This window comes from Vipera ursinii, assembly GCF_947247035.1.
Source record: "Vipera ursinii genome assembly, chromosome: 2".
Classification (NCBI taxonomy): Eukaryota; Metazoa; Chordata; class Lepidosauria; order Squamata; family Viperidae; genus Vipera; species Vipera ursinii.
The window spans coordinates 265,716,950-265,729,668 of NC_139513.1; the positions used below are offsets into that span (position 1 = coordinate 265,716,950).

The 12,719-nt window shown below is 35.9% G+C and overlaps 1 protein-coding gene across 6 annotated transcripts in view; it reads right to left on the minus strand.

Annotated features, from left to right (window-relative positions):
- ERBIN (erbb2 interacting protein) overlaps positions 1-12,719 on the minus strand; it is an 80,587-nt gene that overhangs the window by 15,616 nt on the left and 52,252 nt on the right. For all 6 annotated transcript variants that reach the window (XM_083352013.1, XM_083352012.1, XM_083352008.1 and 3 more), the window contains 7 exons: positions 11,100-11,199; positions 7,681-7,802; positions 6,449-6,619; positions 6,003-6,182; positions 4,919-5,033; positions 2,992-3,175; positions 323-1,844 (listed from right to left, as the gene is read on the minus strand). In XM_083352013.1, the coding sequence (XP_083208139.1) occupies positions 323-1,844; positions 2,992-3,175; positions 4,919-5,033; positions 6,003-6,182; positions 6,449-6,619; positions 7,681-7,802; positions 11,100-11,199 (2,394 nt within the window). The remainder of the gene's footprint in view (positions 1-322; positions 1,845-2,991; positions 3,176-4,918; positions 5,034-6,002; positions 6,183-6,448; positions 6,620-7,680; positions 7,803-11,099; positions 11,200-12,719) is intronic.

Below are 12,719 nucleotides of genomic sequence, written 5' to 3' on the forward strand. Positions count from 1 at the left end.
TCGGTATTTCAAACATGCTGCTGAAGATGGTAAGAATTTCATCTGCTTAAATGTGATTAACGTTAACTTTATGGCAATAATTTTTTGATGATTTTAGAGTTCTTCCTTCTGTACAAATCATACTATGTATTATAATAAAATATCTAGCCTACTATTCCTAAAGCTAAATTACCTATTTTATGAACATGTGTTTATTACTAAACAAATTTTTGAAATTTTAAACTATAATATCACAACCACACATTCTTTAAAATGGCAGACTTTTACCAGCTTAATGAAAAAGAGACTGCTGGATTCAAGAAGAGGAAGTAAAATTGCTTACTTTTTCTAACTTTTTGGCCTCTATGTGCCGTAGTACTTGTTCCCTCCAGTCATGAGGAACTTTATTTTTTCCAGTAGGATCCATCAGAGAGAATTCAGAATTAACTCTTGGATTTGTTCTTTTAGACGGACTAGTCCTTGAGTAATTGAAGTCACTGACTGACATAGTTCTCTCTGGTATATCATTTGCTGAAGGACGGGCACTCTGAGGTCGGGGTACATTTGGTCCATCAATGCTATGTGTTCTTGCAGAAAGAGGTCTCTGTTGCCCTGACAATTTGGGTGGGACTCTTCCCACTGAATGCAAATCCCTATACGTTAAATAATCCCCCTCAGAAACCAGAGGACGGCGTGAAGATCCAGAATCAACATTAACTGAAGCAGTAGAAGACACACTATTCTGTCGCTGAAGAGTATTTCGGGTTGCACTAGAAGGATGCCTGTCATTTGGGGAAACAGCCCACATTTCCATATGCCTACCACCCATCCTTTGATGCATATTGTAGGCAGCACTAGCTCTAACATTATTATGGTTAGAGAAATTCATATTGGCTGAATGTTTTGCAGAAGTACAGCTCTCTGTACTATCCAGCCTTGGTAAGCGCTGAGAGGACAAACAACTTTGTTCGGCTATAGGATTTTGTTTTTGAAGCCACAAAGACTCTTTGGGTACAATATTGCTGCTATATTGTATATTATATTGGGGGGTAGTGACTGGTTGTGGAGAATTCGGTCCTTGCCCTTTAACTGTATTGGTATCTTCAGGATTATGATTGAAATCAAATTTAATTGCTGTTTTTGTAGATATTAAATCAGAGGATGATGAACATCCAGGAAACACTTGTAATGGCTGATCATATAGGACAGTAGCTGACTTACTCCGGACTATATTTTTTCCATCTGCAGCCATACCTGCTGATTTTATTGCAGGATTGGGGTGCTGGGATCCACTGTCATTTATATCACAGACTTTTAGAGCACCTGTCTCCATGTTAGTTATGCTATGGGATTTCACCACTGGCCCACTCCTCTGTGGAGACAAATCTTCAGTACTTTTTGAAAGACATAATTCTGAAGAAGAATCGGTATCAATGGTGGCACTTCTCTTTGGCTCTGACTTTCCTGCAGAGTGTAGCATGTCTTCAGAATGTCCATTGATATTATTTACTGGACATACATTCGAATATTTATTTTCATTTTCCAATTGTTCAATTTCTTCTTTCACATGGTCATTTATCAAGTCCTTAATTGACATTTCTGTTGATTTTATTTGATTCACTACATTAGATTGTAGTCCCTCTTCAGCTAATTTGCAAATATTCCTGTTGATCTGATGCAAGTTATGAGACTCATCAGTGGCATTGTTTAGTTCAACACCTTTCTCTAGTAAAGCTAATTTCTTCTCAATATTTAAACTGAATTCAGATAGATTTGTGATTTTATCTTGAGAGTTCAGTTTTTCTTCTATCAGAACATTTACATCTCCATTTTGTAAAAGACTGTTAAAATTTTCATCTTCTTCCCTGTAAAATAAAGCAATCATAAATATAACAAGAGCAATTTTATAAAATGACCACATTTGATAAATGCATTTTAAAAGAAAGAAGCATTAAGCCAGATGCATAGAGACAAAAGAAATGGACTCAAGATCCATTGATTTCAATGGATTTTACTTAAGTTTGCATTCAATTTCACATAATAATCATACCAATATAATAAATAATTGCAAATACTGTATAATCAAAAAGTTGATTAAATATCAATTGAAAATACTGTTCAAGAATTTATTTTAAATCATCTGATCACTCATTTTTATTAAAATAAAACTAAAACAATAAAATACTGAAGCAAGGAGACATTGCAGAAAAAAACACTTATTTTTTGACCATAAGGCAAACAGGGGGAGCAATAAGTGGGGGGGGGAGGTAATGAAGAAGTATCAGACAACCAAGGCAAGGGGAGCAATAGAACTTATCTAAGATGATAATGGGATTAAACATCTTGTCAGTACTTTCTAACAAATAAACAAACAATGTGATACACCAGGAAATTGTGAACTGTATGATGAACGGATAGTCTGAAGCTTTACACAAACAGAAACACTGTCAAGGACTATCTCTTTATTCTGAATGAATTTAAATCTTCAAAACAAGATAGTGGAATCATTTAATGGCCTTCTTCGAGCAATCCTGGAGAACTGGTGACATACCAGATATCTGAAGGATGGCAAATGTTGCCCTGTCTTCAAAAACAGGCAAAGGAATATCCAGAAACTCAATCCAACTGACATCAGTATTTAGAAAAACGTTTCAGAAATTTATAAAGTTAATTCTTATAACATCTTGAAAACCATGTAATGTACAGATTTGTCAAGAACAAGACTGCCAAATTAACCTTACTGCATTTCTTTGATTGGGTTACTTTGTTAATGAATTGAAGGAATGAAGTAGCCGTAATATATGCTGACTTTAGCAAACCATACAAGTATCTCATGATATTCTGATTAACAAGCTAATTAAGTATACTAGATGCCATGACAATTAGGAAGAGGTAGAGAGGATTCTTATTAAATTTGCAGATGATACAAAATTGCAGAGGATAGAAAAATGGGAAAAGAAACATTTTATCATTATTTTAAAGTCTTATGACATACTATAATATTTCTCAAACCTGATTTTGGTATTGACAGTCATGGTAATTTCTCTGTCTGGAGAACACAATGATGCTTCTTGGCTACTGTCAGTATTTAGAGATTCTGAATCTGACATTCGGGAAGGAGAGGAACAATTGCTATTATTCTGATTGCTGTTATGGGTTGGATCATCAGACGAAGAATCTACTGCTTTACTGTCATCTGAAAATAATTTAATTTAATTTAGCATATTCATATTACTAACTCATGAAAATGTACATCTATAGTACACATTCACTTTACATGTGACTTTTCATAGCCGGTAAATATCAGGGCCTTTGTGATTCATCTGGAGGAACACCTTCCTGGAATTGAGTGAGGCTTCTCCAAATCTGCAGCTTGAAGCACCATGTCCTCTCAAAGGAATGTCCACCAGAGTGCCAGTAAACTGGCAGAAAAGTCACAATAACCCAGGAGTTTGGGGAATAACTTGAGAAAAACACTTCTATTTTTTTTTTAAGAACATCTCTGAATGGCTCATATAACTCTACTAAATATGCTTAACTACCTAAATGATTTTAAGTTTGAATAGGCTGAAGAAACAGCATTTCTCTACTGGAATTAGGTTAAAGATACTCCTTCCTCCCAAATGGTTCTATAATATTCTGATTTCATAGTAAGTCATATTTAATGGCTCCATGTAGTTCTCATTTCCAATAATATTCATCTTTGTTTTGTAATTTGTATGACTTTTCCTGGAGCATTCAGCTTTATGCAAAAGTATTCAATTTCCCTTGAAATACAGGAAGTGTCCAACTTACAACAATTCATTTAGTGACTGTTCAAAGTTACAACAGCACTGAAAAAAGTGACTTATGATCTTTTTTCACACAACTGCTGCAGCATCACCATGATCATATGATCAAAATTCAGATGCTTGGCAAATGGTTCATATTTACAATGGTTGCCGTGTCATGTGATAAGCCTGTGTGACATCTGATAAAAGTCAATGGGGAAACCAGATTCACTTAACAACCATCTGACTAAACTGTAATGATTCACTTAACGAAGTATGGCAAGAAAGGTTGTAAAATGGGGCAAAACTGTCTCACTTAGCAACATAACTTTTGGGCTCAATTGCAGTTGTAACTCTAGGACTATCTGTATTTAGCTTGTGGCGGAATATATTAAAAATCTGTGGAATCCTGAGGCAGCAGTTTGTTAAATAGTGAAAATATCTGACAAATTCTGTGTTCAAATCCTACAAAATAGCAAAAGCATTGAAGAACACTTTTTAAAAAAATGTTAGAAATTTAAAGCATACAAATAACAAAAATAACAAAATAACAAAATTATAGTGATTACAAACACAAAAATAGTAAAACTTTATTATACTAATCTAACTATATTGGTATTAATTACTTATATTAACTCCCCCCAGATTAAGATAATACAATACTGAATAAACAATAAAGCAGGAAATAAACAAAACATAGGTAATAATCAGCATATCAAACAAACTAGGCTGCAGATTATAATGAAATAGTTGGCAGATTGGCTTATTTAGTTTAATCCAAAATTGAAGACATGAAAGACAACAAATTATAATAAACCCAAACAATAAGCACTGAAGTAAGGTAGAATACTGGGAAAAGTGACAAAATCAAATTTAAGCACACTGATCTGCCTTTACATAGCACTGGGATCTCTTTTGTTTCCTAATAGCTGCAATCCAGGCACAAATGGCTGAAGGAGAGTAAGTAAAAATATATATTTTATTTTATTTATTTTATTTAATTAGATTTCTATACCGCCCTATTCCCGAAGGACTCAGGCGGTTTATTACATTTATATGAATATAAATGTATTTTTATGCTACTTTTCATGCAAAACTCCATTTGAAGCTTTTAGTCATCTAAGAGAAACAGATCTTTTTAAAGCATTTATCACTGAATAAATGCCTACCTTTTTTGCTACTGCCAAGTGCTACTACTTTTGGTTGGTTAATGGAAGTTTCTATGAGAGGTGGTCTCATTTCTGCTACTTTCATTTCTTCATCAGAAGATAGTTCTTCTGATTCCTGTAAAAGAAGATGAACATCAGGTTTGTCAACATAACTACAATCTATTTTAAAAGCCTTTTAGATTAATACAAAGACCTTAAAGCAGCGGTCTCCAACCTTTTTGGCATCAGAGACAAGTTTTGGGGAAGACAATTTTTCAAGGATCGGAGGGGATGGTTTGGGTTTTGCTTGCTTACCCACCGCTCATCCCAGCTGTTCAATCTGATTCTTAACAGGCCATAGACCAGTACCAGTCCATGGCCTGGGGGTTGGGGACCCCTGCTTTAAAAGATTTGCCACAAAAGCTGCTCCTTAAGAGGCATACAGCTGTATTTGGAAAGCTGGTCTTCAGAAGAGTTTGCCATCAAAGACTGCAAGAATGTTATCTCAAAGTTCAGTGGGTGTTTTAATTTAAGATAGTAAAATAAGGAATGCACTGAAAAATGTATTATCCATACTAAATACTAGTAGTAATAGTATATAGCATGTTTGTGCTAATCTAACCTGAGGCTATATAAATGAAACATTTATTATACCTGACTTCTTTTAACCATGCTGATTGAAATTTTTCTAATATAAATTCTCATAAAAGTTACAAAGCTAGGACAGTAAAAATAAAGGCAGTAGGAGAATCATATTTTATTTGCAGACAATAAAAATAATTTTTGAAATTTGTTACAATTAGTTAAATTATTATTCACATTTATTAAAATTTACTATTCAGTAAAAAGTTTGATGTTGGTAACTAACAGAGCACTCCTATGCATGACTACTCAAATGCATAATCTGGTTTGGGAGATATGTATAGGATTATTCTATTTTTAGTTTTAGGATGCATTTATACAATTACTGTATGAAATATGCATGGGAGTTTAGTTATTGTTTTAGATTTATAAAAAATATTTAAAATTATATTACACTCCTTATGTTTTATCCAAATTTAATGCCACAATGATAGAGAATAAAGTATAGAAATATATAAAATACCTCCAGAGTATCTTCATGGTTAACAATTGGCTTCACATTTTCTGTGACTTTAACTTGATTGTTCACCTGTGAGTTTCTGATACTCTTCTCATCATCTGATTCATCAGGTTTCTGCACACAGTTTCCCATAATATTCTGCTCATTTTCCATTTTGTTTTTCACTGGAGTAATTTCTGAAGTCTAAATAATTAACCAAAAATTAATTATTTTATTATTTAATTATCGCTGACCAAAATTGCAAAATACATAATGTAGTTCTAATATATTTATATTGATGAACAACTTGTAAAATGTACAGAATGTTGTTTGTAAGTTTTTAAAATTATCTTCACAATAACTATAATGAAAATAAAAATTATGCAGTTCAAATATTGGTAGCTCTTAAAAATTACTAATGAACATGTGGTGAAAAGTTAAGCAATTTCAAGCATAACGCTGAATCTAACCTTTACTCCTATATCCTTTACTGCAACTTGCTGGCTTTCTTGCTTTGCTTCTTTATTAGTTTCATCTGTGTTTTCTTCATCTTTTAATCTGTGTACTATTGTTTGAACAGTTTTGACCATATTCTTCAGTTCATCAGGGTAAGGTGTTGGATACCTCTTCAAATTACCCTCCTATATAAAATCAATTTTAAAATTAACCAATTATAATGTGCAGCAAAGGGTTTCATATTTTGATCAATACAGTAAGTACAGGATACTCCTCAATTTACAGGGTACAGAATTTTGGCTATAAATCAGGGCAGCTGTTAAGAGGGTCACCATGTGACCCAAAACTATTTTATAACCATTTTTACAGCAAGTCGCCAGACATTAAGCAAACCACATATTTGATAAGTGAATCCAGCATATCCAATGGAATTTTTTTGCTGTTTTCTGCCAGAAATATCACAAATGGCAGTCATGTAACTACAGGACGCCACAACCAGTCATAAATGTGAACCAACTGCCAAGCACCCAAAATGCGAGGTGTGTGGGGGGGGGGATGCATTTTATGACAGTCAAAAGTGCTTTACACCATTTCTGGGGCTGACGTAATTTCAAATGGTCATTAAGTGAGGGCTATCTATGATAACACTCAAACCTTGGTCACTTTCCATCTGGACTGCTACAATGTGCTATACATGGGGCTGCCTTTGAAGACTGTTCGGAAGTGTTGGCCACCACCCCTCAGTTTGCTCATGTTACACGTCCGATATGAAAGCTGCACTGGCTCAGTTTTCTTGCCAGTACTATGTAAGGTGCTGGTTATCACCTTTAAAGCTCTACAAGACACCAGAGCAGGTTATTTGTAGGACCATCTCTCCCTGAAATTATCTGCCCACTCCATCAGATCAAATAAGATATGCATGAGACAGCCGTGGTGGCACAGTGGTTAGAATACAGTACTGTGAGCTAACTCACTGCTGACTCCAGGAGTTTGATTCTGAGCTGCTCAAAGTTAACTCAGCCTTCCATCCTTCCAAGATCAATAAAATAAGGGTTCAGATGGTTGGGGGCAATAGGCTGACTCTGTAAATTGCTGAGAGGGCTGTAAAGCACTGTGAAGCAGTATATAAGCTAGTGCTATTGCTATAGATTATCCACCTCAGCAAAATATTACATCCAAAGCAGCTTGTGTTTTATCTATAAAGGATGAACTGAAGACAGGATAACAAAATGAAGCAAATACATACTCTAGGCGGTGCCTCTCTTTCATCTTTATCTTCATCACATTCAAAAGCCACCTGAGCACGCTGTTTCCTTTGCTCCTCCCAGAGTGAGGGATTGAAGCTTTCGTTATCAGATATGAACATAACTGAATAAAAGTGTAAAGGCAAGTTAGAGCAAATAAAGTAATTCACACAACAGGGAGCATTTCTTAATAACCTTCTTAACAAAACAGACTGAATACAATATAAACAGCTAATTCAAGCTCCAATTGGAAAGGAAGTTTCCATTTCCACTGCTACCTGGCAACAGAGGTAGTCAAGACGTGATAAACTTTACTGGAAAATGAAAATGAAAAATACTTAGATCTGAAACACCTAAGGATGATCACTTAATCTTGTTTAAATAAAATAAAATCTTTATATAGTCAGTCCTCAACTAATGACATTATTTGGTGATCATTCAAAGTTACACCGGAAGCTTCCCCAGCCAAAAGGTACTTACAACCCAGTTCTACTTTTCTCCCCACCTCCCAGAATCATGTGACTGCATTCTGGGCACCTGGTAACTTGCCTACATTTATAGCTGTTTACAGCATTCTACGGTCATGTCACCCCCAATTCATGACGTTTTTGCTGGAAAATGGCATTTACTTCTAGTTTTCAGCAAAAATGCCCAACAGTGAATAATGAATTTGTTAATGACCCTGGCATTAACAGCAGCAGCAGTAACTTTATAAGTATGGTCTTTGCTTAACAACTGTCACAAACAAGATCATAAAATCAGGTCAGTCGTGTGAGGGCCCACTTTATGACTACCATGACTTATGACATAACTGGCAGGCTCCATTATTTATTTATTTATTTTAATTCCATTTATATCCCGCCCTTCTCCGAAGACTCAGGGCGGCTTACAAGCTTAGCAGTAGCCTTCATTCTATGTATATGCCTGCTTATTAGGGCTTTCACACACACCCCAAGCGGCATTATTACAAAGTCAGCTTAATTGCCCCCAACAATCTGGGTCCTCATCATCATAAGTCAAGGACTACCTTTACTAATTGTTTTAAGTATCACAATTTCAGTATTCACTACAACTGAAAGATTGCTGCGGAAACAACCACTTATTTTTTTCAAATTTGTTAATTTATATTTTGGATCAGACTGCCTTAGGGGCTTCAATTATCTATGTTTATAAATAGCAATGAGAGAAATTATGAAAGAATCTATTCATCTCGTCATCCCAATTATAAACACTTGATAAAGCATGAAGTAATTTATAAAATAGATAATGTGGTTCCATTCCTAATGGATTCCAGAAGGCAAAACTTCAGACAGCTCCCAATCATTTCATGAGGGCTTCTTCTATATACAGTTTAACTTATATCTTGTTTTTTTTCTTTTATATGAAACAGTAGATGTCAACTACTAATTTTAATCTGAGCCATATCTTCCAACTTATTCTTTACTCAATGCATGACTACGGCCAGAATATAGATACAAAAGACATTTATTTATAAATGCTGTACAGTTACGGTGTAATGTGCCTATAAACAGCAATCGTTTAGATCAGGGCTTTTCAACCTTTTCACAGATTGTACCACTTTTAGGACATGACAATATTTGAGTACCACCAGTGCTTAGCAAGATGTCAAAAACTTGATGACTAAAAAAGGGGGGAGGGGGGGTTGGGGTTTTACTAATTAGATTCATTTGTTGTTATAGAAATGGCTAGTTTATAATGTTATGGTTCAATGTTAATGCTTCCTTCTACTGCAACAGAGGAAGTCTGTTCTTTTTCCCTTCTCCCCCCCTCTTCCCCCCCCACTATGACCTACTATTTGCTTTTGTATTTTATTCTATAATCTAATAAAATATTACAAACTGTAGAAAAAAAGGAAAAAAGTACCAGTTTTAATTCCTTCGGTGGCTGTTCCTTTGCTGAATCATTTTCCCTTTGCACTGACAAATGTATGATGAATTTATACATGTTTATTATTATACACCACTATCAGATAGCTCAGGGGTCTTCAAACTTGGCACTTTTAAGATTTGTGGACTTCAACTCCCAGAATTCCTCAGCCATCATGGCTGATTGAGGAATTCTGGGAGTTGAAGTCCACAAGTCTTAAAGTTGCTAAGTTTGTAGACCCCTGAGCTAACTGGTCGGCCCTTCTTCCTCTCTCCCTTCTGAGCTCTTTCCACAGTGTAGTAAGAATGCACCCCCACCCCCAATCCCTTCGTTGTATCGTTAAAGTCACAGGAATCAAGTGCAAAGCAAGAAAGGCTCACAAAATAAAGAAACACATAAACTCTGGGTTTGTTTCTTTAAGCTGCCTCAGGCATGTCATGTGTCACAATATTGCAACTCAAGACTGAAAGGCTCCAGCAATTGCGAAAAGCTTTAGCCTTAAATTAAGCCTGTTTACCTACAAAGAAAACTTTCTAAGATCCATAGACAGACTCAAGATAAGGGGGTAAAACTAATTACATTTGTTTAAAGGGATTAAACGTATAGAAGTCAACACTTTGGACTCACTGCTAGCCTAAAATACAGACTAAAATATTCCAATAAGCAAAGCACGCAAACTGAGCCTCTGAATTATAAAATGCTGTAAAAACTGTACAAAATTCCTTATGGTAACACAATCAAGCTGCCAGCTGATCCAGAACTAAATAAACCCACCTTTCCGACATGCTCGTCTGCCGGGTTTTCATTTCATCAGCGCTGATTGCATTCTCCTGGCTGGAGAAAACGAACCAGGGGACCTTTTCTTCCAGCAACAGCTGCTTCTCCTTCCCTGTCCCTATTTCTTCCCTACCTGCTGAGCTATCCTTCTCTTTCCCTGTTGTCTTTTTTTTCCCTTTCCCGCCCAAACCACCTTTTATAGCCTCTCCTCTCCTCACCTCCTTTTTCTTCAGTTCACTTCTAGTTCCACTGCTTCCGGAAGCACCAATCAGCTGGAGCCAATCAGCTGGAGCCAATCAGCTGGAGCCAATCAGCTGGAGTCCTGCCGGCTCCTGGGGCTTCTGCCAAGCCCAGACAGTCCTGCAGCTGCCTCTCCCTCAGGCTTGGATTGCTTCGGTTCATTCCTCTCCCCAACTACACTCCTCTAGGACGGTCACATGCCATCTGCCACGTGGCAAAGTACCACAGGTAGTACGCATACCACCGGTTGAAAAACCGGTGCTGCCTCACAAGTTTATAATTTGCCAAACCCCAAAGATCTTTCAGAATCCTAATGGTCATCATATCATTATTAACACGTCCATACTGGTGAGAGCTACAGAATTTAAATATTGTTAATACTTGTTTCTCCAATGAGGCATGTTTAAGACTTCTGCAGGTGTTTTGAATTTCTAAGGTCAGGCAAACTTATCCACACCAAGCATATTTTTAATTACCAGTAGCAATTTGTAAAATAATCAATAAATATAATTCTCACCATCTTCAGATCTTGGTTGTTGTGGGAACATATAATTAGTAACAACGGTTTCCTGTGTTTCTGGATCAACCTCTTTTTGAAGTGGAATGAGAGGTTTAGACTAGAAATGAAAGACAGGAAGGAACAATTATCAATGCATATATAAATTCTGTAAATTAAGCTACTATAATTCATTTTTCTTTTCATCTAATGATTGATATACCTTGCTGTAAAACATTAAAATATGGTTCTTTGAGACCAGTTCAAAATCTGCTCTGGATTATTAAAGGACTCTCGTCTACAGATCTCCAAGGGGCAGAAATCTGCTAGCATAGGAGAAAGCAACAAGGTCTACTTGTGCCTGACTCCACAGAAACTTCTCTCAGCTCTGAAGGTATACTGATAAAAGACAGAACTGTATGCAGCTCCAAAACTTAATTTACTATATTTGCTCTGTCATTTTTTTTGTTTTTTGTTGTTTTGGTCACCACAATGTACAAAAGATGTTGAGACTCTAGAAAAAGTACAGAGGAGCAACAAACATGTTCAGGGGACTGGAGGCTAAAACATATAAGGAACGGTTGCTTGAACTGGGTATGTGTAGTTTAACGAAGAGAAGGGTGAGGGGGTGACATGATAGCAGTGTTCCAATATCTCAGGGGCTGCCACAAAGAAGAGGGAGTCAAGCTATTCTCCAAAGCACCTGAAAGCAGGACAAGAAGCAACGGATGGAAACTAATCAAAGAGAGAAGCAACCTAGAACTAAAGAGAAATTTCCTGACAGTTAGAACAATTAACCAGTGGTATAATCTGCCTCCAGAAGCTGTGAATGCTCCAACACTGGAAGTTTTTTTTTAAAAAATTGTTTGGACACAAAGCGAATGTTATATTGATAGCAAAAGAATAACTAAGAATTGTTCTACTTATAACTGTAAGATACACATGTGATGAAATAAATTATACACACACACATACACACAAGATTCTCTCTCTCTCTCTCTCTCTCTCTCTCACACACACACATACACACATAAACACACTAATTAGAATTAGCCACCAGCAAAATTAGCAACAGCACCCTATAATCCTGCATATTTTGTAAGTAGCCCAGAGACACATACGTGTGAGTTGGATAACTATATAAATTTGATAAATAAGTAAAACAAAATATCCATCTTTAATTATGGACCACAATGGGTATATAATGTGAGGTGGGTCACATTATACAGAAAATGGATCATTAGAGAGAGCTTATTTACAAAATCATTTATGGTTGTAAAAATAGTAAAAATCATGAAGTAGAATTTTAAATATGTTATTAGTTCAATCTATGAGGAAACTAGTACAGTTCAGGTATTCATTCTGGTTATGAAAATACCAAAGAACTCAATTTCCAGCAATTAGACAAGCATATGTTTTACTGTGTAAGTAAAACTGCCTTTTATATTTGTATTTACTAAAACATTTTCCTTCCTTCCTCCCTCCCTTCTGCCCAGAGAGGGGCAGGGAGTGAGGGAAGAAGGAAGGAAGGAAGGCTTGTTACAGAAATATAATAAATGTTATCTAACTCACTGTATTTTCAACTGCACTTTTATAGACAAGGAAGGGAAGATATTTCTTAAGAAACTGAGTTATAACTGC